General features: G+C 46.2%; 1 protein-coding gene and 1 pseudogene across 27 annotated transcripts in view; one reads left to right on the forward strand and one right to left on the reverse strand.

The window, feature by feature from the left end:
- NVL (nuclear VCP like) overlaps positions 1-25,610 on the forward strand; it is a 97,063-nt gene that overhangs the window by 35,056 nt on the left and 36,397 nt on the right. For 25 of the 27 annotated variants that reach the window (XR_010412389.1, XR_008506303.2, XR_008506304.2 and 22 more), the window contains 6 exons: positions 163-427; positions 1,633-1,851; positions 2,547-2,651; positions 7,076-7,138; positions 13,352-13,471; positions 15,125-15,224. Coding sequence is in view for 18 of the 27 variants with exons in the window: in XM_045877666.2 (XP_045733622.1) it covers positions 163-427; positions 1,633-1,851; positions 2,547-2,651; positions 7,076-7,138; positions 13,352-13,471; positions 15,125-15,224 (872 nt within the window). In the remaining 9 variants the exon portion in view is untranslated. Of the gene's footprint in view, positions 1-162; positions 428-1,632; positions 1,852-2,546; positions 2,652-3,907; positions 3,964-4,538; positions 6,874-7,075; positions 7,139-13,351; positions 13,472-13,776; positions 14,015-15,124; positions 15,225-25,610 lie in introns of those variants that run through there. The other 2 variants (XR_010412394.1, XM_064594515.1) reach the window with 2 other exon arrangements.
- Positions 24,131-24,683, reverse strand: LOC123846346 (alpha-ketoglutarate dehydrogenase component 4-like; annotated as a pseudogene).

Raw genomic sequence — 25,610 nt, forward strand, 5'->3', positions numbered from 1 at the left:
GTGATGGATACAACTGATGGTTTACTTGAGTCTGGTGGCTTTTATTTATGGCAGATGTCCATTTAATCTACTCTCAAAGCGCCATTTACCTCAAATAAACAGTAACTTGTTTTGACTAGTGGGTCAGTAATCTGAATTTTTTTGCCCTTGTCTTTCCTACAGAATACTTCGAACTTTGTGCAGAAAACTTAGACTTCCGGAAAGTTTCCCTTTCCGTCACTTAGCACACCTGACGCCAGGCTTCGTTGGTGCGGACCTGATGGCGCTGTGCCGAGAGGCAGCCATGGGTACGGTCAGCAGGGTCCTGATGGTGCTGCAGGAGCACCTGCCCCAGGATCCCGTGAGTGCGGGTTTGCCGTCTGGACGAGGCCGGGAAGACTGGATGGGCGCCGAGCCCGCTCCTGGGACACCGGTGCTTTCTGTGCAGGTACCTTCACCAGTCCTGACGTCAGCCATACAGCAGGTGTCGGTGGAGTTGAGGTGTATGATTTTCGGTTTTATCGGCATTTTATCCACGGTGTGATGATCAGTCACACCCAGAATGGCTGTGTTTTCCAAAGTACAGGTTGTTTTACTTTTTCAGCGGATCCTGAATAAGTTCCTTTTACAGCATGGATTATGAAATTGTGGAGGCAGGGGTTGGCGAGCCGTGGGCTGCTCGCCCGCTGCCTATCATGGACACCGAAGTTACGGAGGGACACAGCTGCATTTACACATCGCCTCCCTGCTGTCACGCTTCTCAGTTCACACGGGAGTCCCACAAAGCCTACAGTGTTTACCCTGCAGGCCTGGCCAGAGAGAGCTCGCCCACTGCTATAAGAGCACTGGGCACTCGGTCCTGTTTCCTGGTTACCGTCTGGTCACGGGCACCGGCGCAGTCCGCGGTGAGCTCGCTGCACGCGGCTCGGAGCACGGTCCGCGCGGCAGCCGCAAGCTGTGTGAGTCGTGAAACTCAGCACGTTTGTGTAGCACTTGATGGTTTGCACGGGGGCTTCACGTGGCTTCATGATCAGAGGGGCTAAGCTTAAGAGGCCGTGGCCTGCTCGAGCCACGCGGCCTCTGCTCTCCAGGGCGGGCATCTCGGTCTGTGGTTTCAGATGTCTTTTCCCTCCTTACTCATTTGGAACCACAACTATATCTGTTAAAGTTCACAATAAGCATAGTTCTTATATAACGCTGTTACGTAAGTTGGGATTTTATGAATTGAATTACTCAGTGTTCACTCGTCCTTCCATAAAATTCTTTACAAAGCAAGAAATCTGCCTTTGAAGCTCAAGGTTCAGTGTAGTCATAGGACGCTGGCCTGCTCTCTGTGTGGGGGACAAGCCCCTGGGCAGCCGTGCTGTGAATGATGCTCCCACCGGCGTAACTTCGGTTTAATTCCATCAGGGTTCAGCTGCTGTTCAATTCCTTGTAAATGAAACGTGGGAATTGGTGGTTGTGGACCTGAACACGATCAGCTGCTGGTGGCCCCTGGCCATCCTCCTGCGTTCCATTCCAGTCAGGGCACCTGCCCCTTTCAGCTCGTTATAGCTGAAAGAAATACCGCAGTAGCAGTTTTTAAAGGTACGAAATAACTTTGTCAACAGACTTCACATTTCTTCATCTTCCCCCTCAATCGCTCCCTGTCAGGAGGAGTTACAGCGGCTGCTGGACCTGCTGAGGAGCCACAAGCCCCTGTCCGAGGAGCAGCTGCGGGGGCTGTGCATCGAATGGGGTGATTTCACTGCTGCCCTGGCCTCCGTCCAGCCCTCTGCCAAAAGGGAAGGCTTTGTCACCGTCCCCAATGTGACCTGGGCAGATATCGGCGCCCTGGAAGATATCCGGGAGGAGCTCACCATGGCGATACTGGTAGGTGTGTCTGCCACTGGGCGGCCGGCATGTGCATGAGGCGGCGTGTCTAAATGGGCTGGCTGTAGCTTTCTTCCGTGGGTCCTGTTAGATTCTAATTAAGCATCCAGCAGTTTCTCATTCTTCTGACATCTGTTTTAGACTTATTCTCATGGTTGTGCTTGAATTCTTGGCAGTGAACGAAAAAAAAATGTAGGTTTCAACCAAGAGCTGACTGAGAACTATTTTCTCAACTCTCTCACCCTCTAAGGGTCAGAGCAATGTAGTGCCCGTGAAACTTCAGATTAATTTTTATCACGCTTACTTTTCTACCTTCCTGAGCATTCTGTGGTTCGTTAATGAAGGATGATCTGCTTTGAGGTGTGGGGCTGCTGAAAGCGAAGAGCAGGGGTACAGCATGTGTCTGTGTCCCCTGACCGCACAGGGCACTCCTGCTTCTGAGCCTCATGGCATGGCCCTGCCTGAAAACTTGATAACCTGGGAATTTAGGTAGCTTAAAAAAAACCCCATGATTTTAAGATGCTGAAGTATTGTATCCTAATGTTTAAAACGTTTTCAGAACTTCTGTTTAAGTGATTTCCTCAAGAGCAGGGAGTCCCATATTTATCGCCTGTGTCGGCAGCTTGCATCGAGATCATTCAGACACACAGTACAGAGTGGACGTTTGTAACGACTGACGTGGGCCTTGTTCACAGGCACCGGTGCGCAACCCCGATCAGTTCAGAGCTCTTGGATTGGTGACTCCCGCTGGGGTCCTCCTGGCTGGCCCCCCCGGCTGTGGGAAAACGCTGCTGGCAAAGGTACAGTGTGCACACAGCTGCCCCTGTTTTCTTTCTTGTTGTCGGGGAGGAGAGTAGGAGTTGAACCCTCGGGTTGCAGCCTCTTACAGTGAGCGAGTTTTACATAATCTCTGTCACAGGCTCATTCTAGCAAGACTGACCATTTCTTCGGAAAGGTTTCCCACTTTTATTTTAATTACAAAAAGTACATCATTGGAAATTTGCAAAAGAAGAAATTTGTGCATCAGCCATCACCCCATCGATTTTAACACAGCATTTACCGTATTTTCTGTTGTCTGGCTTTTTAGCAAGCACCGTTGTGTACTTGTGGTTTGTAGCTGACCTTCTTTCCTGCTTCGCTGTAGTTATCATTTATAACCTAAATATTTTCCTCTACGTCCCTAACAATTGTTTCACAGAATTGTTTTCTTGCAATAGAAAATACAGAGAAGCCAGAGGAGGGGTCGCACTACTTATAATCCTCTCACCACGGCTAACCGCCGGTTTGTTCTGTGGTCAGTCCTTCCAGACGTTCTCCATACACACCTGTCCCGATGCACGTGTTTTGACAAATACAAGGTCTTTAATGATGCTTTCCCCACAGAGCAGTATTTCTTGAATGTGTCAACATATATACACCTCCATATTTTTAGCATCTGTGTAGTATTCTGTCATAAAGATATTCTGTAACTTACAGAAATGATCCCCCATTGAAACACTACGTTGAATAGTCCTGTACTTACATTTTTTGTACCTCAACTGATCATTTGATTAGAATGCATTCCTAAATAATTTTTCAATAAAAGGAATGCATGTTTTTAAACCTTTTGACCCATTACCACTTGATCAAAGTTACCCATTACCAGATTACATCTGCTCCATCACCGAAGTGCCTTCCAGGTGGTTTGTACAGATTCAACCCCATCAACGTATCATCCCCCACACCCTGCATTAGCAAGAGCCGATAATGCTGATTTTAATCTTTGATGTTTGGGGAGGCAAAAATGGTATCTGACACTTTTTAATTCACATTTTAAAAATTACCAGTGGGCTTGTCAAACTATATTTATTGGCAATTTTTCTTAATGAACTGTTTGTTCATATCCTTTGTCTGTTTTTCCATTGATATGTGTGTGATTATATAATCATTTTTCATATATTAAAATCTGTCATATTTGTAAATGTTATCAGTTTGACACTTTTGACTTCATATTTTTGACACATGGCTTTTTTGTGTTTTTTTCTTTTTTTCATATTTATGTGGGCAAATTTCTCAGTCTATGGGTTTTCCTTTGGAATCATACATATTAGACTCCTCTTCCTTATCTATAAGGTATGTTGGCTGTCATTTTTAATGTCTGGATAATGTTTCATCTATAATTTACTTAGCTCTCATCAGCTTTTTAAAGTATTTGAATTACTTGTAAATAGGAAATGAAAATTAATGGCACTTTTAGTAAGTGCCACAGGGTCCACAGAATTTGTGACTGCTCAGTAAATATCCGGTAGCCACAGTAAATACCAAATATCCACCTGTCAAATAACACACGTGAAGTTTTCCAAACTTACTGATACGACTACATTTCCTTGCTCCATGCTTCCGGTGCTCTTCTAGGGCCTGGCTGTGCGGGAGTGTGGGAGCCGCGGGGGGGCAGAGGGCGCCACGGAGAGGGCAGCAGTTCTGGAAGGATAGAGCCAGAAGGAAGGTCATGCCTGTGAACGTGTAAATTCAGCAGGCGGATGCAAGGCTCTGGCCTGGGTGCCTTGTCACGTTGGTTTGTTTTTAATTAGTTACATCTGCCTTTGAGTAGCCTTTCCGCGGCAGAAGGGAGACAGCTTGGGTTATTTGAAATCCATCGACCAGGTTTTCCTCTTCCCCCTGCTCCTGCCTCCCCCGACTGCCAACAGCTTGATGCCTGTGCGTGCGCCCGCGTTCCGGCCCCTGCCCATGTGGAGTGGGGAATCTTACCGAGGATGCCGTGGGTGGCCTTCAGGCTCACTGGGCCCAGGAGCCCAGGCGGTGTTTGTGCGGCTGTGTACTTTTTCCTGGGAGAGGGTTCACCACTTTCTTCAGATGCTCCAGGAGGTACGTGCCCGAAAATCTCGAAATGGTGGAAAATGTCCTTGGATGGCAGAAGCAAGTGTTACTGGAGGAAGGTCGTGGAGCCACTTGTGGCTCAGAGCCTGGCACCTAGACTGGACCATAAAATGACGATTTGGGCTAACCTTGGTGGTTTTGTTTACTCAACGATCACAGTAAGATGACGTTTTTCTAAACCCTGGCACGTGGGAAGTGTGCGAGTAGTGTGGGGTCAAGGCATATGGTAGCCGGAGCCGGCACCCTGCACGTTGATGACTGACGAAACTGCAGAGAGAGGAGTAAGGTCAGTGAGTGCCTGGGGCTCTGGCCCGAAGCAGACAGCCCCTGACCATGTGCAGGAGGCTCAGGCTGATGTCCATGAAGGAAAAAGTGAATTGTGCTCACTGCACTTCACCAAGGACACAAGATTTCCAACAACTTCAGGAGCTCTTGGGGGTGTTAGTGGGTTAAATCTTGGGAATCTGGTGGGTGGAAGCTGAAAACCTGATGTGGGTGCGTCAGCCTTCATTAGATGTGCTCCCTGACTCCCCTTTCCGTGTCGTGCTGAGTGAAAGCTAGGACAGAGACCGCCGAGCGCTCCCTCCGTGGCAGAGCTCGCGTGCGTTCCTGTGACTTCCTTACCTGTGCCGGCAGCTGTTGGAGGTGAACCAGGCACTTCCTCTGGTGGCGTTTACGGTCTGGCCGGAGAGACAGGCAGGAAACGAGTCCTACGGTAACACTGGAGGCTCAGCTACCTGAGGCTGGAAATAAGCAGATTGTGGTGAATGATTGGGTGGGAGGTGGCTGTTTGAGGTAGTGATGTTCGGGGATGCTGACAGTTGGCCGTGTCCTAAGGGACCGGCTGGCCACAGGAGGCACCAGGGACAGAAGGGGAAGGCTCTTCCAGGCAGAGGGAATGGCAGTGGCAAAATCCCTGATGTGGGGAAGGGCTTGGTTGAGCTTGAGATCCAGAGAAAGCCAGTGTCTGGACCACGAAGAAGCTGTCCTGTCCCAGACTGCAGGCTTGTGAGCTGTGGTGCATACTTCACGTCGTACTCAAAGATGAATGCAAATCCTCGGGAAATGATATGATTGACGTTTTTAGAAGCGTGCGAGGTGCAGTGTGAGAATGGGTCAGAGGAAAGCAAGAGGGAGAGGAAACCAGTCAGGGTCTTTTCGGTTTGGTTTGGTTTCTTTGCATATCCAGGCAGATGATGAGGCCGTCTGCGTAAGGGGGTGTGTGGTGGAGAAGCAGAGAGTGGTGGACTCCTGCATTTTGACATCAGAGCTAACAGGACTTTCGGGCAGATTGGATGATGTCACAAGACAGAGGGTCAAGGGGGACACCGCGGTTTGGGGCTAAAAGCTGTTGGAATTGGAAGTGTGGGGTGTGGAGGGAGTTGGGACAGATCCAGGTGTCCTGCTCTGGTAATGACGGATTTGAGATGCGTGTCCGATCAGGAGGGAGATGCCGAGCAGTGTGCTGGGTGTAGATCTGGAGCTCCGAGGTCAGGCTCCAGGAGGAGGAGAGGAAGGAACTCCCTTCCCTCGTCCTTGTGAAGCTCTGGGTGATTTCGCTCAGGTTTCATCTCTGCATCCAGGTGATCTTCAGGTGATCTTTGTCAGATTCTTCCACACTTATAACCGCATGTGTCTCCTTTGTGCTTCTCTTTGGCTTTGAGCCATGAGGTTTAATCGTTATTAAAAATAATCTGGAAACAATGACCCTTGGCCAAGGCTGATACTGATGTTTTTGAATTTGAGGTCATGAGCAATTAATTGCTTTCACTGGGCAAGGCGTGTTGGATACAGAGATTATGGTTTCACTGGAATTCCAAGCTAGAGCTACAAATGTGCAAATGTATGTATGTGAGCGAGTTTACAGAAACAAAACGCTGACATAAATGTTTGTGTCATCTCCATCTGATTTCTAGTCTGAGTGGTTCTTAGAAGGTTTTAGGTGGGGCGCCTGGGTGGCTCAGTTGGTTAAGCTCTGCCTTCGGCTCAGGTCATGATCCTGGAGTCCCGGGATCGAGTCCCGCATCGGGCTCCCTGCTCGGCAGGGAGTCTGCTTCTCCCTCTGACCCTCCTCCCTCTCTTGCTCTCTGTCTCTCATTCTCTCTCTCTCAAATAAATAAATAAAATCTTTAAAAAAAAAAAGAAGGTTTTAGGTGAACCTTCCATTGATTTTTTTTTGTTTAACCCATTTCTCCTTTTCCCATATGTGAGCTGCGCGTCTAAGAAGAAAACACAGCTGTAAGAGAAGGGGAACAGCATAAACTGCAAAAGCCCCTGCGCTGTCACGATTTACTGTTACTTTAGTCTATATTTGTCTGACTTGTGTCCTTTGGTTTCCTTTCCCTAGGCTGTTGCAAATGAATCCGGACTGAACTTTATATCTGTCAAGGGCCCCGAATTGCTCAACATGGTAAGTCGTTGTGGCGTCAGCCATGAGTATAGCTTAGGAGACTTGCGGCCTCTCCACTTATGGACGCGGCATTTTGGTAAAATCTCCGCTGCAGGCGGTACCGAGTGTGTGTAGCTGCTCTCCTTAGTAAGTCTCCTCAGCTCTGAGCCTCTGTGTTCCCACCTGTGAAATGGAAATAACATTTAAAGTGTGTGCTCTGTGCTGAGTGTTCATCATACGCTGTACACACATGGTCGGCCCTTGAGCAGCCTGGGTTTGAGCTGCACAGGCTCACTTACATGCGGAGACTTCAGTAAATACGGTCCTAGCAGTGTATTTTCCTTACGATTTCCTTAATCATATTTTCTTCTCTCCTGCTAATAACTTTCTTGTAAGAATTCAGTGTGTGATACACAGGACATACAAAGTAGGTGTCAGTTGACTGTTTATGTTGTCGGTAAGGCTTCTGAAGGTCAACAGCAGGCTGTTAGTGGTTAGGTTTTGGGGGAGTCAGATGTTACACGTAGATTTTCGATGGCGGTGGGGAGGGGGGCCTGCGCCCCTAACCCTGTCTGTTGTTCAAGGGTTACCTGCATTCTTCTTCAACAACCCTGTGAGACACGAATTATTGTTTCCTCTGAATCCTGATTTCCAAACAAGGAAACTGAACTCTGCAGGCAGCACGCATCTTGGCCAAAGTCCGAGGGCTGGGGGAGGAGAGCTGAGGTTTGAGTCTTGGTTACGTGACTCCTTCTCTGCTTGCCTTGCCCTCGTGTCCTGTGGCGAAAACAACTCGGGTTGTTTTTTTCTTTAAAGCAGGCTCCACACCCAGCACGGAGCCCAACACAGGGCTTGAACTCATGACCCTGAGTTTATGACCTGAGCCAAGATCAGGAGTTGGACACTCAATCGACTGAGCCACCAAGGCGCCCCCCCAAATGACTTAAGTTTTAATAAATAAAAGTACTTCGGGGGAAAAATACTACCATCTTATGTAGTAACTTCTTTCTGTAATTAGGAGTTTATATAGTGTCTCAAATTTAAGAGAGTTTGAATATCTTATTATCTCTTCATCCTTGTGAGAAGTAAAAATGCCATTCTGTCATGTGATTCAAACGAAGAAGTGAAAGTATTATCGTTGTTTTGGTTTTTTTTTAAGATTTTATTTATTTATTTGACAGAGAGAGACACGGCGAGAGAGGGAACACAAGCAGGGGGAGTGGGAGAGGGAGAAGCAGGCTTTCCTCCGAGCAGGGAGCTCAACTCGGGGCTTGATCCCAGGACCCCGGGATCATGACCTGAGCCGAAGGCAGACGCCCAACAACTGAGCCACCCAGGTGCTCCTTATCATTTGTTTTAAAAGGTCTTTTAGGGGTGCCCGGCTGGCTCAGTCAGTGGAGCGTGCAACTCTTGATCTCGGGGTTATGAGTTCGAGCCCCACTTGGGTGTAGAGATTACTTAAAATCTTAAAAAAAATTAAATAAAAGGCTTTTTAAATTTATCCCCCCTACCAGTTTTTATGTGTTTCCTATTCTGTGTGATACTTTCCTCCTGAAGTAAGGATTCATATTTAGGCATTTCCTGTGGGCTTTTTTTTTTTCTTAAGATTTTATTTATTTATTTGACAGAGAGAGACACAGCAAGAGAGGGAACACAAGCAGAGGGAGTGGGAGAGGGAGAAGCAGGCTTCCTGCCGAGCAGGGAGCCCGATGCGGGGCTCCATCCCAGGACCCTGGGATCATGAGCTGAGCCGAAGGCAGACACCCAACGACTGAGCCCCCCCAGGCGTCCCTCTTGTGGGCTTTCTATGTGTGTACTTCTCTTGTACTTCATTTCAGCACTCTGGCAGAGGAGGTGTTAGAAGTGAGGAGGGAGAGGGAGGGAGAGGACTGATCAGGGATGAGGCTGGAAAAGAAGGTCCCGCGGGACAGTGAATGGCTGTCCTCTGCGCGAGAGCTGGGGTGTCCTCTCCAGAATCGCGGAGACCCAGGAGGTCGTAAAGCAAGCGTGTAACGTTTTGTTAACTTTATTATGAAATATCCCAAGCACAGAAGAAGTTATGAAGAGTAATGGAATGAACCCTCTGTATCTGTCACCCAGATTTAAAAAATACACAGAACCAAGATGCTCGACGCCCCTGCAGACCTTCCCTAACCATGACCCAGTTCTCTCTCCCGGAGAATTTACCATAATCCTGAATTTGGTGTTCATTGATTCCGTGTACTTTCTACATTTACTTTATGTGTATTTATCCCTCAGCAACACACAGTATTATTGTACACGTCTCATCATTGTTTAGGGGGCAATTGGAAATTTGAACACTGACTGGATATTTGATGTTAAAAAAATAACTTCTAAGGGAAGGGTGAACTCGGTGCGGGGATGCGGAGTGCGCTTGTCCTAATGAGCACTGAGTAAGACGGGGAGGTGTGCATCACCGTGTGTATTCCCGAAACTAATACTACACTGTGTGTTCACAGCACTGGAATTAAAACTGAAAAAACAAAAGGAAAACCAGTTTTAAGTGTGATGATGTCATTGTCAGAAACCATTGTTTTTCGTTAGAGATAGAGAAATATTTACAAATAAAATACGATGTCTGGGCTCTCCTTCAAAATGACAAGAATGAAAAGCGGAGCATCTGTTAGGTGAAGGTTGGTCAGGAATTGAGCAGATGATGACTGAAGCTGGGTGATGGGCATGTTTGGGGTTCAGTATACTCTTATGCCCGCTTTTGTTACGTGTTTGGAACGCTTTCATAAACAGTAAAGCAAAAACAAAAAAACCGCACTTTATGTAAGTGGTACGTGTTCTTTTGTAACTTGATTTTATTGTTATTTTTGTTGAACATTATAATTATTTTAGAGTTCCTGGACCCAGTTCCAGGGGGAAAGGGATAACCCCCCCAAAACATTGAGCAATCTCAGACACTGGCAGGGGGTCTGAGAACTCGACTCAGGTCAACTCCGTTCTGGCACAGTCGGCCAGGACACAGCATCGGACTCCACAGGCTAGGGGCTCAGTCCTACAGCAGGGTTCCCCATCCTCCACTGCAGACACCAGGCCCAGGCCCCAGGCTGTCACCAGATTGGAAGTTCCAACAGCCTCCTCCTTCTTTTGCTAATTTGCTAGAGCAGCTCCAGAACTCAGGAAAACACTTGTGTTTATCGAAGGATATGATAAAAGATAAGAATCTACCTCCAAATGAAGAGGTACATGGGGCAAAGTCCCAAACAGGAGTCTTTGGAGCTTGGGGCTTGGCTCTGGGGTATGGGGTGGCAAACCGCTTACCTGGTGTAGAAGGACTGAAAAACTGTCGTCTTGGTTTTTTGTGGAGGTGTGATTACATAGCCATAATCGGCTGAGTCACTGACCTTTGGCTGATTCAGTCTCCAGCACCGTCCTGTACCAGGAGGTGGGGGGTGAGGAGGACTGAAAATTCCATTCCTCTGACCACACGTCCTCCTGGCAGCAGTCCTGCACTCGGGTGGGGTCCAAATTCACCTTGATTAGCAAGACCTTCTTTTACTTTCGTGGCCCTGAGGGTTCTCAGAAACTGGGTGAAGACCAGATATATCCGAGTGACCTAATAAATAATTCTTCTGAATCATTCTATCGCAGATTTTATTTTGGTTGGTAAGTTTCCCTCGAGGTTGTTAGTCTTCTGTGTGGTATTCCACCGAATGGATATAACCACACTTTAAAAAAATGAGCTGCTTTCTTGATGTTTAGATCGAACGTTATATACACATATATACATACATTTGGAGCTATTTCCCAAGGGTGTGTACATGAGGACAATTGCTGTCTCTTCTAGAGTGTGTGCACTTTTCCCCAAAAATAGTTTTGCCAGCTTTTTTCCCAAGGTGGTTGTTGCTGAGTTACACGTCCCCCGGCTGTGATTGGGGGTCCCCACGGCCTCACCAGCGCCGTGGTGTCAGATCTGAGAAGTGTGACTGGTCATCTCATGGTGGTCTCACCTGTTCTCTAGGGAGAGGTGTGGGAAGAGGTCTGCGGCAGAGTCCAGCATGACTGGGGCAGAGATGAGGTGGTCTATTGAGGAAGATTGACCTCTCGGGGTTAGAAAATGCATTTGATCTGGGGAATTTCAGACTTGGGGTCTGGAGATGTCCAGCAGATGCACGGATGTGAGTCTGGAGCGCTGAGATTTGGGGTGGCACCTAAAACCCTGGGAATGGGCCAGGTCTACTAGGCGGTGCATTGAGTGGGGCCCCTGATGGCTCTGGGGCAAGGAAGGAAAAGTTGGCGAAGCAGGCTGGTCTCCCGAAGGGGGAGGACGCCCAGGACTTTCTAAGGCTGAAAACCTTGTGGGGGGGCGGCGGGGCGGCTAACTTCTTCAACCTTGTCAGTGTAACCAGACCGAGTACCAGGAACTGAAAGTAGGACCTTGGGTTTGGCAACTACTAAAAGGTCGTTAGTGACTTTAGGGAGAGTATTTTCAGTAATTGTGTTTGCAAAAGCTAGATTATCAAGGTTCAAAACTGAATGGCAGGGGCGCCTGGGTGGCTCAGATGGTTAAGCGTCCGTCCGCCTTTGGCTCAGGTATTGGATCTCAGGGTCCTGGAATCAAGTCCTGCATCGGGCTCCCTGCTCAGTGGGGAGTCTGCTTCTCCCTCTCCCTCTGCTCCTCCCCCTGCTCATGCTCTCTCTCTCTCTGTATCTCTGTGTCTCAAATGAATAAATAAAACTTAAATACAGAATTAGAAATGATAGGTATAGTCTCCTTTTTTGAAATATTTCTTAAAGGCCAACATAGTGGGGTTTTCTTTTGTTTGTTTATTTTTAATCAGTGTTGGCCTTTGTTAAGATTAACTGACCTTTTAATGGGTCCTTTTGAAACTTGAGGTTTACCTTTCCCTAAATTAAGTTTTCCTTTTCTTGGTCATTGTGGTTTGCCAAGTCCACAGTCCTTGTGCCATGTTGACTGTTCCTGCCTGTCCCTGTGGGAGACTTTACCTCTGACAACTCACGGCTAGCTTTTCTTGTAAATGTCTGATGATGTCGGTTCAGCATTCCGGGTAGAACTTGTTCTGACTTAGATTCTTTAGGAACCCGAACCAGTCTACTGTATTTGTGCAGAGTGCACGGTGTGATGACGGAGATGAATGTGCGAGTGCCGCGTCCTTCCGAGGACTTCCCGCTCTGACGCGGCGAAGGTGCACAAGCTGCAGGTTACAGTAGCAGAGACGCCGTGAAGGAGAGGAGTCGGCAGACAGTTGGGAGAACTGGGGGCAGGCTGGGAAGCAGCGCAGACATGAGAAGCACAATGAGCAGAAGTACCGGGAAAGGACAGGGCAGCTGTGAGGGAAGGAAAGTTCTACTCACGGGAAACGTACACTTTCGTCACTGTCGTCCGTGGTGCGCCTCATGCCTGTGTGACTTTACCATAAAACAGCACAGCAGATACTTGGAGTTTTCAGATTCTGTCTGATTCAGCTGTTGTATTCTGAAAAAACCTGCTTTTTCTTAGTTAACCAGTTCGAAATTTTACAAGAACAATTTTTTACGCTTTGCCAACAGTGAGAACATATTCTCACATGTGACTTTCTAATGTTATAGCTGCCTGTGAATTGCTGTATTTCTTGACTGATCTTACTGTTCTATGTTTTGATTTTGGGTTTGTTTTTTTTTAAGTTTTTATTTATTTAAGTCATCTCTACACCCAACGCAGGGCTCGAACTCATGGCCCCGAACTCGAGAGTCGCACGCTTCTCTGATGGAGCCAGCCAGGCGCCCTTGATTTAGACTTTAACGTACAGTATGTCATACGGAGGAGCCTGTGGAGGTCTCACTGGCTTGCCTGCCTCCTCTGATGGTGTATGACGGCAGCATGACTGTGTGGAAAACACGGCAGAGTGGCAGACAGCAGTTACAACACAGCTGAAGTCCTGAGAGTTACAGCTGGGTGTCTTACGTGATCAGGCTTAGGAGATCAACACAATAGGATTATGGGATTATTTTTGACTTGGAGGAGACCTTACATTCACTTGGCAAACAAGGAAATGTATAAGCATCAATAATAGCTGATTTTATTACATTGAGCCACACGTTGGCTGTTTTTATGCATCAAAAATGGGTGCCTATCAGCAGTTGCATGTGGTTCAACCGAATGCTTTTTGGACTCTGATACCTACCTGTTGTTTAGAACTAGTTTTACCGAGATTTGACCGCAACCCCAGGGCTGACCGGTCTCTGTGTTGTTTCTGCTGTCAGTATGTCGGTGAGAGCGAGCGCGCAGTCCGCCAGGTGTTCCAGCGAGCCAGGAGCTCTGCACCCTGCGTCATCTTCTTTGACGAAGTGGACGCCCTGTGCCCTCGAAGGTCAGACCGGGAGGTAGGTGTGCCCTAATAAACCTTTTGTGAGTTCTGACAAAGTCGTTCCCCAAGAGCACTGCGATTCTTGCAGTGAAGAAACCTAGTAATTCGAAATGAGGCCCTGGGGGTGACAGTTGGTTTTTCTTGGCCTCTGCTTCCATTTCTGTCTACATGATTTTGGTTGCACTGGTCTGGGTCATGCCGGCGAGTGGTTGGGAACGGGAATGACGTGGCTTCGAAGAGCCCGCCTCGTGATCGTGACTCTCTCTGACACATGGTTTCTGGAGACAGGAGAAAGTGTAATTTAAGATCCTTTCGAAATAGGGCCGGGCTTTAAGACTCCGCCGTGCTCCTTGTCTGCACTGGACACCCCTGCGTCACTGTGCTGAATCACAGTTGGTAGGAATTCCGGTGCGGTGAGTGGCTGGAGTGCTGTTACCACAGGGACGCTTGTCTCCGAGTCCACAGCGGAACAAAGCCTCCCGTAAGGAACAGACGGCCTTTCTGAAACAGGTAGCAGAGACTCTCTGATAAGGACATTCATGGCGAGATGACTAAGAAGGTGATTTTATTTCTTTTGTGATTTTTCTTCACATAGTTGTTCTGTGCGTGCCCGGAAGGTTGTAAAACAGTTATTAAATGCCTCATTTTGCTCACAATCTCCAGAAGCCTTCCAGAGTCGCAAGAACAAAACTTAACTCATGTCCGTATGACCCATGTCATAGCAAGATTGTTTCCTCATCCAGGAGTCCTCGCTAGCATCTCAGAAAATCCCTCCACAGTCTTGTCTCTCATGGTGACGTCGATGGCCAGGGCAGAGGCCCTTCCCCAGTCGTCCTGGCTGCTGTGACGTTCTAAATCCCATGTGTTGCTGTATTGTTTTGAGTCTGGATTATAATTATCTTCATCCTCTGATTTGTTGGTGTCACGTCTCCCAGGAGTGGTGACGTGCGCCAGCTGCTTTCTGGAGAAATCCTCAGGTAAACTCATGACCACCTCTGCCCATGGACTTTCTATTGAAGAAGGGTGGTCATGACAGACGCACAGAGACCCACAGACGCACGTACAGAGACACACACAGACAGAGACAGATACATAGACACACACACACAGACACCCCACTTCTCTTGTCTCCTCCATTATGCATTTAGAACAGTTCTGTGTCCGAGTGAGTTACCTGTCTGTCCACCACCTCCCCGGTCCTTTCTCTTGGATGTTGCCCCAGGGTAGTTCTGCTTTGTACTGTGGGCTTCCAGGAAAAGAGGAAAAGCCTCCGTGCCCCAGCCCAAAGATCAGGAACATCTCACATCCTAGGGGATCTCTCTGTGCTGAGTCTACACTTGACCCACGGGAAATCCACTGCAGCCAGCAGATCTTTGAATAACTTGGAGGCAGGAGACTCAGGTTAACCAGGCCTGCCTGTGTCTAGCTGAGAGGCCTGGACAGGTGGTCTCTCTGAGCCTCAGCTTCTTCCTTCTGGAAGACGGGACACCAGGACTTGGGGGAGTTCCTGCTGAGAATGTGTTTTGCACAGCGCCTCTCAGAAAATGATCACCGTTACCTCTTGACCAGAGTTTTCATTCCAATTAGCAAGTCGTCGTTTTGTATGGAAAAACGTGGTGTGTTTTTTCTTTTGTTGGGAACTGATGGAGCTGTCTTTATTGATTTTTAGGCGGGGGCAAGTGTCCGGGTGGTGAATCAGCTACTTACCGAGATGGACGGTCTCGAAGCACGGCAGGAGGTGTTCATTATGGCAGCCACCAACCGGCCAGGTGAGGAGATCGTTTATGTGAAAGCCATGGGATTTACATATATCCTAGTAATGGAAGATGACGTTTAGGAAATCACTTTTGAGCTCATAAGTTGAAATAAAACCTTAGGAAGCTCCTCTGTAAGCTAGAGTGAAAAACAATAGTATTACCGCCCAGATTTCGTGAGATTTTTTTCTATGTTGGCGCTCAGAAGGTAGTCCAGTTGGCAGAAAGCTCAGAATGTACACCATACAAGTGACCATACAAGTATTATCAGAATTTATGTCCTATGGTTTCTCTCAAGCTCGTAGGAAACAAGATCCAGACTGTTCTCACTGTATCTGAAGGTCGAGGATGCATTTTCAAGGGTTTATATCGGCATCATGTCCCTGTACTTGCATTTAACTAGTACTTCAAGTTGTGTGTAAGCTTCAGCGCCGCAAGGGTTGTAGAAAGGGCTCCACACTTCAGACGTGCTTCAGGTGCTCTCACTGTGGGTCCCGCATTCTCTTCCTGTTGTTTAACCCTCCGCCGTCCACGGGAGCCTTGGGCTGTCGTAGCAGCCCCTGCATCGACCCGGGTGTTAACTGCGTCAGCCGGCAGTCCAGCTGATGAAATTGTTCTTTCAGGTCTCAAAAGTTACTTTGGAAGGTGAAACCTTCCTGAATTATGTGCCACTTCATTTTCATATGAAAAATTCACAGATGTTACGGTTTAGACTTTGATGATAGTAAAGTACTGTCTTTGGAGTCGGACGGCACCGGGTTTGAGGCCTGACTGTGGCGCTTCGTCTCTTGCCGTTCCATTCCATTCCCCAGTCAGTCTGACTGCCGAGGAGTCGACTGTGGTTCAGCTCCGACACTGACCACACGGAGCTGGCGTCAGGTCCTGTGAGTCCAGGGGTCCTCCCCACCCCCAGTCCGCGCGAGTGGTGTCTCCGGGACACCACGCGTCTGACCCGCCAGCTTTGCAGCTGAACAATGGATGGATGGATTTCCTGTGTAGGAAAGCGCCATACACTTGGCCCTTAACCAGCACGTATTTCAGTGATGTGGGTCCACTTATACACAGTTTTCTCGCTGAACACAGTGTAGTCCTATAAATGCATTTTTTCTTCCTAATGATTTCCTTAATATTCTCTCTACTTTATTATAAGAATAGGGCACAACATAGCACTCAAAATACGTGTTAATTGACTTGACGTTACCGGCACGGCTTCCAGTCAACAGTAGCTACGAGAAGGTTTTTGGGGAATCGAAGGTTACATGCAGACTTTTGAGGCGGGGGACAGTCGGCACCCCTAACCCTGCGTTGTTGGAGGGTCACTGTACTTAAAGTTGCAGGTTGTTGTAAAGGATGCATGTCGGGCCAGGCCAGGGGGCAGTGCAGGCCCTCAGTGCTCTCTCCCCTTGGAGCTGGGGCACACCCCCCTCCTGGCCCCAGTGTGCTCATGAACCGTGAAGCTCTCCAGAGCTTTGCTTCCTGAGAGAGTTTCTGTGGGGGTTTTATTATATAGTTGTGGTTGACTGAAGTCCATCTCCACCGCCACCCCTTCTCTGCAGAGGTCTGGCTCCAAATTCCAGCCCTCTAATCGCAGGTTTGGTCTTTCTGGTACCTGGCCCATCCTGGAGTTATCTTGGGGCCAACCTTGAGTCCTCTCATTAGCGTAACAAAGACTCCATTCCCTCAGGAAATTCTGGGGGTTGTTGAAGTTTTCTGACAGGAAGGAAGAGCAAATGTATTCATCACTCGTCAGCATCGGCACACGTTCCTTTATCCCACTCACCACTGTCTCTTCATCTGGGAGATGAGGAGAGTGATACCCACTTGGCAGGAGTGTCGTACAGGTCACGTGATGCTGGCAGCAAGTCTCCCAGGGGGTGTGGCAAGTAGCTGCTCGGTGACTTACATCATTGCCAAGAGCACTTCGGGTGACCGCGTGGGAGCAGTCATGAGGCCGTGCACTCAGCCATCCTGGAAGAAACCTGGGACATCGCTCAGATTTGCACAGAATCACAGCCCTACCTAGAAAAGGTAGGGCTACTTAGAAAAAGTAGATACAGATTTCCAGAAGACACTCCGGTCTGTAATAAGCCATTCTGTCTTCGGCTCTCACTGTTTTCGTGTTTGGTTACTGTAAACACTTTAGCTTAATCTCTGTAGCCTAGCGAATAAATAGCAGGGCCTTCAGCATCCCTGGGTTTTACTCTAATCCTCTCCTTCCAAATGGCGCAGGAGCATATCCTTTCCTCTGGGTCGTGTTTCCTGATCTCTAGCACCTCTGAATTCTTAACAGTTCTCTGGATTCTTTGTTGTAAAACCTAGGACTGAGTAGACTCAAGGACTGAGTTGTCTGTGCTGAGTTGAGCCAGTGGTTAAGAATGACAGGAAGGCGGTGCTGTGTTTTGTCCCCTCCGGTGTCCCTCACATTGTCTTCCTCGCTCTGCCCCTCCTCCCATCCCTCTGTCCCGAGGGCAAATCCCACTGCCTTGCTCCCTACAGAAATCCAGAAGTAGGTGTTCTAGCTCTTTCACTCCTATGCCTGCCTGGGGCAGTTCTGTTCTCTTGTGTGCTGACCTGTGACACTGTTTGATTGTTTATGATTTGCTTTCTCCCCAGCTTTCAGAAATCTCTTCTTGCCTGATGACTTTTGCCACATTACAAATTACTACAGTACTTAGTGGCTTAAAATCACCATTTTTGCTTTGCGCACAATTTTGTGGGTCAGGGACTCAGGAAGGGCTTGTCTGGAGGTCCCCCTGTGATCCACACGTCCTCAGCTGACGTGGCCGGGCCCAAGGACCCCCTTCCCCGGCCACGCTGTGGTATCTTTGTCCCCCTCCTCTACTCATTGTCCTCTTTCTGGGCCTCCGTGTGGCTTCCCCTGGGGGTTCTGCGTCCTCGTTCTCGCGTGACCAGTGGGTTCCAGGAGACAAGGGTGGAAGCCACCATGCATCCTGAAGGCACCGCTGGGGGCAGAGACAGGGAGGCTCCGCTCTAAGAGCAGGGGATGGGGGGAACGTGAAAAACTGGGTGACTTGAACTCTTCGAATGTACGTTTCTGCCCTCACATTCTCCATTTCATCGAGCATGTTGTAGCTCCCCCACTCTGTCTGGTGTTGAAGATCCGTCACATCATTGTCATGTTCTTTAATTTCTCAGCAGATTCACTGGCTCATCAACTACTTACTGGGTTTTTACTACACGCCAGGCCCTACTAAGCTTTGGGAATTAAGAGGCTAACAATTCAAAAGAATTGTATATATCCTGATTTGGGGCCAGGGCACCTGGAGTAAATGATAGACAGCCAGGGTCAGAGGGTAGAAAATGATGGGTAGTTGGAGAGGAATGCTAATTGAGATATGATGGTCCTGGAAGCGTTCTTCAGGAGGAGTCTGTGAGCACGTGTAGCCGGGAAGCAGGGGGGTGAGATCACCTGGCTCCGGGGGTCCCATACAGACCAGGTTCGGCCGCTCACCACTCACACAACCAAAGGCAGAGGGGCAGGTGGTGGTCAAACAGGAAAGGAGTCTATTTCAGTGAGGCCAACACTGGGAAGATAGGGGGCTAGCATCTCAAAGACAGTCAGTCTCCAAAGTGCTGCAAATACCTCCAGGTTTGCATAAGACAGGTGTGGGACAAAGGTCGCTGGGTCCGTGCTGGTGGGCAGTGAAGGTCGGTCATTGTCTTGGGATCAGTCCGAGGTGGGGTCTTGCTGGCTCCAGGCAGTCCCTATTGCTTGAGGGGTTGGTTTCAGTTCCTACCAGGAGATGCTCTGCCTGCTGGGGTTTTTTGCCTGAGTTAAGAGGTAAGCTGGAAAGAAGAGCTATTCTGTTAGAAAGTACAGACTGAGGTCAGAATGGAGGCGGTTGAACTCAAACGATATGAAGGGTGGAGCCATGCAGAGTCTGGGAGGAGAGCGCTCCAGGTAGAGAGTGAGCAGTGTGAAGGCCCGTGTGAGGATGTTTGTCATGTTGCAGACCCAGCCAGAAGGCAGGGTGCCTGCAGTGAGACAAGCAGGCATGGCGGGGGAACGCAGGGCCTTGGAGGCCACGGAAGGTGCGCCTGTGTTCTGCTGAAATGGGAAGCCCTGGGGGGGGTTTGAGTGAGGAAGTGGTACCATCTCATTTTCCTCCGTATTTCTATTTTTATAAAATATGTGACTACTTTTAGTTTTTTTACTTTGTATTTGGAAACAGTTATAAATTCACAGGAAATTATAAAGAGTGCACAGGGGTTCCATGTACCCGGTTTATCTTAATTGTTACATTTTATATAACTGTGGCACTGTGCACCATGTCAAAACCAGGAAACAGACGTTTGTATAATGTGTGTTTATTTCTGTGCAGTTTCACACACATGTAGATTCCTGAAATGACCACAGCAGTCAAGATGAGAACGATTCCATCAGCACTGAGATCTGCCCCGAATAGAAACGCCTGCTCTGTCCTCCACCCATAACTCCAGGCAACCACTAACCTGCTCTCTTAACCTACACCACATCACTTCAAGAGTTTGTATGATCAAGGGATCATACAAAATGTGACCTTTTAGGTTGGCTGTGTGTGCCTCGCATAATGCCCTTGAGATGGATTCACATTCTTGCGTGGATCAGCAGTTTGCTCCTGTTTAGTCCTGGGTCGTAGGGGAGGGGCAGTTTGTTTGACCTTTCTCTTCGAGGGCAACTTTACGGTTGTTTCCACTCTTTGTTACACATACCATGAACCTCTGTGTGAATAGGTTCTTGCCTGGACCTAGGGTTTGATTTCTCTGGAATAAACGTCTAGGAGCACAGTGGCTGGGTCATACAGGAAGTATATGGTCAGTTTTTTAAAGAGCTTGTCAACCCTTTTTCCAGAGTGGCTGTACCATGTGACATCTCTGTCAGTAATGGTGTGAGAGATCCAGCTTGTTTGCTTCCTTCCAGTATTTTGTGTTGTCACATCTTGTGATACCGCATCACGGTTGAACTTTGTATTTCTCTAATGGCTCATCAGCCATTAGAACATCTTTTCGTGTGTTTACTTAGCATCCTGTATCTTCTTCATTGAAGTATCTCTTGTGTCCTTTGCCCATTTTCTAAAATTGGACTGCATTCTTTTTTTTTTTAAGATTTTATTTTTAAATAATCTATACTCACAATCCTGAGATCAAGAGTCACACGCTCCACTGACTGAGCCAGCCAGGTGCCCCTGGACTGCATTTTTTTTTTTTTAAGAGTTCTTTATATATTCTAGATATGAGTCCTTTGTCATTTATGTGATTTGCAATATTGTATTTCATTCTGCAGCTTATTTTTTCATCCTCTTAACAACAAAGAGACTCCACGTATTTTTTTAAGTTTTTATTTATTTAAGTAATCTCTACACCCCATGGGGGCTTGAATTTACGACCCCAAGATCAAGAGTTGCACGCTCAGAAGACTGAGCCAGTCAGGCGACCCTTTAATGTATTAATATTTCCCTTTATATATTCTGCTTTGGGGAGCATTTCTAAGAACTGTTTTTTAGTTTTATGTCCCCCAAATTTTCTCTAGTATTTTCTTCTAAAAGTTTTATGGTTTTATGTTTTTATGCTTAAAGTCTGTAATCTGTTTTTAGTTAACTTTTATTTTCCCTCTGTGAATCCAATTCCTCCATCATTTTTTGAAGACTATCCTTCATTCAGTCACTTTTGCACCTTTGTCAAAAATCAGTTGGCATATACCAGCAATGGACAATTAGAATTTGAAATTAAAACACAATACCGTTGCTGTGCCTGGGTGGCTCAGTCAGGTAAGTATCTGACTCTTGGTTTCAGCTCAAGTCATGATCTCAGGTTCATGGGGCTCCATGCTCAGTGGGGCATCTGCTTCTCTCTTTCTCCCTCTGCCTCTCCCCCTGCTCATGTTTTTTATCTCCCTCTCTCTCAAATAAAAATTATAAATCTTAAAAAAATGATCTATATGAGGAAAAGGACAAAACTCTAATGAGAGAAATCAAAGAAGATACAAGTAAACAGAGAAAGCTCATGTTCGTAGATAGGAAAACTGAATACTGTCAAGATTGTCAGTCTTCCCAACTTGATTTATAGATTCAGTGCAGTCCTAATCACAATCATAGCAGGTTATTTTATGGATATTGACAAACATTCTAGAGTTTGTATGGAGAGGCAAAGGCCCAGGATGGCTAACACAATATTGAAGGAGAAGAAAAGAGTTGAAGGACTGACACTACCCGACTTCAAGACTTAGTGTAAAACTACAGTAATCCAGACAGTGTGGTATTGGTGAAGAATAAAAGAAATAAATCAGTGGAACAGAGCAGAAGCCTAAAGTAGACCCACACAAATATAGTCCGCTGGTTTTTTATAAATGAGCAAAGGCAATTGAATGGAGAAAGGATAATCTTTTCAAGAAATGGCACTGGAAGAACTGGATCCTCACCAAAAATGACTCTAGACATAGATCTTACCCTTTTATAAAAATTATCTCAAAATGGATCATAGACCCAAATGTACAGTACAAAACAATAAAACTCCTAGAAGAGAGCAGGAGAAAATCCAGGTGACCTTGTGTTTGGTGATGACTTTTAGATACAACATCCAAAGCACAATCCATGAAGGAAAGAAATTGGTATGTTGAACTTCATTACAATGAGAAACTTCTTCTATGAAAGACATGGTTAAGAGAATAAAAAAACAAGGCAGAAACTGGAAGAAAATATTTGCAGAACACAGACCTGATAAAGGACTGTGCAATGGCCTGAATGTTGTGTCCCCCACCCCAAATTTATTATGTGGAAATCATTACCCCAGATGTCAGAATATAGGAGATGGGGCATTTGGTAATGAGGTCACGTGGCTGGGCCTTCACCAGTGGGATTAGTGCCCTTATAAAGGGGCACAATGAGAAGGTGGCACAGTCTGCAGCCCACAAGCAGGCTCTCCCTGGCACCCAGCCACGTGGGTACCCTGACCTCAGACTTCCAGCCTCCAGAACTCTGAGAAATTTCTGTTGTGTACGATGCACTCAATCTGTGGTCTTTGTTATAAGAGCCTAAATTGACTAAGCTTGATATCCAAAATAGACAAAGAACTCTTAAAAACTCAACAATGAGAAAACAGATGTACTAAAGATCTAAGCAGACTCCTCACCAGAGAAGATGTACAGATGGCAAATAAATACATGGAAAGATGTTCAACAGCGTCGCATGTTATGAGGGAAATGCAAATTAAAACAACAGAGCTACCATTGCACACTTATTGGGATGGCTGAAATCCAAACACAGACAATGCTAAATGCTGACAAGAATATGGAGCAACAGGAGCTAGCTCTCGGTGGTAGTGGGAATGCAAAATGGTGCAGCCACCGGAAAGACAGTCTGGCAGCTTCTTTAAAAATGCAAGAGGGACACCCGTTGGGCTCAGTCGGTGGAGTGTGTGACTCTTGATCTCAGGGTTGTGAGTTTGATCCCCACATTGGGTGTAGGTATTACTTAAAAATAGAATCTTTAAAAGAAAGAAAGAAACATCCTTACCATAGAGTCCCTAACTTGTAATTGTGGGTTTCTTGATGCTCCTTTAATTCCCGTCAGGTTTGCTGCACATATTTTGCAGTTCTCTTGTGCATATTCGTTTAGAATTGTCTTCTGGTGGCCTGATCTTTATGTTCTGTCATTACGTTATGTCCTTCTCAGTCCCTGGCAAGTTTCTTTCTTCTGAAATGTATTTTATCTGCTATTATAGCCATTTCTGATTTTTTTTGATTGATGTTTCCATGGTATATCTTTTCTATCCATTTACTTTCAACCTATTGATGTCATTACATGTGAAGTGAGTTTCTTATAAACAGCATATAAGGTCATTTTTAAAATCCACTCTGTCAATTTCTGCCTTTTATTTGGTATATTTAGACCATTTACATTTAGTGTACATTTTTACTCTTCCCATAGTTTTTTCTTTTCTGATGTTCCTAATTTTTTTTCTATCATTTCCTTTTTGTTTTAGGAACTTCCTTGAGCTCTTCTTTTTTTTTTTTCAAGGTATGGAAGAAAATTTATTTAGCTTTGTGAGGCTTTACTTTCACAATAATACATACCCTTGGCACTGTAAGACCCTATTAAAGTTTCATAAATTGCCTTAGTAAGGTAAATATTTAGGTTGATTTTATGAGACTTTCAGACATTAAGTTTGAGAAAGTTAATGGTTTCCAGAATTTGCACAGATGATGACAATTAAAACAGTAAAATAAAGAATAAGACTTTCTTAACACCCCTGATAACATAGTGAGTTGCAATTTCTAATCAAACACCTATTTCTAGGTTATATTCATTTTGATTTCTTATTTTCCATTTTAAACTCTGGTATTTTCTTCTGAATATAGGTTACAAATTTGTGTTAACTCCCAGTTTTAATACCACAAAGTCACCTGTTTTACCTTGACTATATTTTTATCATTTAGTGTAGGATACACTTTTTTTTTTTTAAGATTTTCTTTATTTTTTGACAGAGAGAGACACAGTGAGAGAGGGAACACAAGCAAGGGGCGTGGGAGAGGGAGAAGCAGACTTCCCGCGGAGCAGGGAGCCCGATGCGGGGCTCAATCCCAGGGCCCTGGGATCATGACCTGAGCCACCCAGGCGCCCCTAGGATACACTTTTTAAACTAGTTATACTCCAGTAACTTTGTGAATGAAAAAAAGGGGAAGAAAACTAAGAACAAATAATGGAGTCATTCTTTCACTGATCCTCATCCAGTTTCAGGAAAATCACTTCCCAAAAGCAGCAATTCTAATAAATCTTTCCATGTCTAAAAAGAAACTGAAACCAAAGGGAAATCATGGGAAACCTGTGATAGTTTACTAGATATTGTGTGCTTTTAGTAGCTCAACACTAGTAATACTTGATAATCGAGAGTAAATTAATAGGCTAACATTTAAAAATGTATACTTTAATAAGCCTATAAACAATTAGGTAAGCTTGTGGAGAAGCTGACCAAGATACATATATTAGGAGATACAGTTGTCCATCTAAATTTTCTAGATTTCTTTTTTTTTTTTTGGCAGAGTATTTATTCAAGTTGTTTACTATATAATTTCTCATGCGCCATTTTGGAAGTCCTTTATTGTAAAGACTAGTCTTCTGTCTGATGACAAACAGCAGCCACACTGTCAGTGATTATTCTGGACCTCCATGTTGGATAAATTCAATTTCTTCTTGAGATGCAAGTTTCCTTCTTATTTCTGAGGTAATGTTTTTATTATTTCTGTAGTGTCTGGTGGACCCTGATGCACCAGCAAATCTGGGGATTTATTCCCCTTAGAATGCTGTGAAATTGAAGAAGAGTGAGACGGTAGTCCTGCTGATCTCAAAACTTCTCATACGTTAGGTTTAGGATTGTCTCTTCTGTCAGGGAACCTTATTAATGGAGTATGTGGCTTGACTACCTGAACGACCCTGCTGGCAGACGCCATCTTACTGCCCATCATGACCCCAGGATGGGGCAGCAACTTTGAGGGCACTCGCTAGGTGCAGAGATAACAGGAGTCCTCCTTGAGCTATTCGTTTAGGTATGTTCAACTTGTAGCAAATTTTCTTGGTTTTCATTTACCTGCAAATGTCTTGGTTTCAGGTTCTTTCTTGAAGCCTGTCTTTGCTAGATAGGGAGTTCTGGGTTGACAGTTCTTGTCTGCCAGTACCTGAAAACTGTGCCATGTCCTGCCAGCACTCATGATTTCCGAACACAGACCTGCTGTCGTTTGAATGTCCTAACTGCACAGGGAGGGTGTCACTGTGCTCTTTTATTTTTTTTTTTAATATTTTACTTATTTATTTGAGACAGAGAGAGGGAGAGAATCCCAGGTAGGCTCCCCACGCAGTGCAGAGCCCGATGCAGGGCTTGATCCCACAACCCTGATAACACGACCTGAGCTGAAACCAAGACTGAGCCACCCAGGATCCCCTCAAATACTTTTTAGCTCTTTCTCTTTTCCTCCCGGGACTCCTATGACACACACATTAGATCTTTTGTTATAGTCCTATAAATCACTGAGGCTCTGTTGCTGGTTTTTTTTATTCTCTGTTTTCTCTGTGTTGTTCACACTTGGTAATTTCTGTTCTTCAGGTTCACTGATTCTTCTCTCTGACGTCTCCATGGTTCCATTGAGCCTGTCCAGACAGGTTTTCCTTTTGTTTAAGTTTTGCCATTGAAAATTTTCCATATACTTCTTTACATCTTCTCTTTCTTTGCTGAGACTTCGTTTTTTTTCATTTGTCTCAAGCCTGTTCATGATTGCTCCCATAAATGCTTTTATTGTGGCTGCAGTAAAACCCTTGTCAGATGACTCCAACATCTGGGTCATCTCTGGTCCAGCTTCTATGTTTCTTTTCTCATTAAAGTTGAGATTTTTCTGGTTCTTGTTTCAACAGA

The sequence above is a fragment of the Mirounga angustirostris genome, unplaced genomic scaffold, assembly GCF_029215605.1.
Source record: "Mirounga angustirostris isolate CCGP_5_RB_7025 unplaced genomic scaffold, mMirAng1.0.hap1 SCAF_6, whole genome shotgun sequence".
NCBI lineage: Eukaryota > Metazoa > Chordata > Mammalia > Carnivora > Phocidae > Mirounga > Mirounga angustirostris.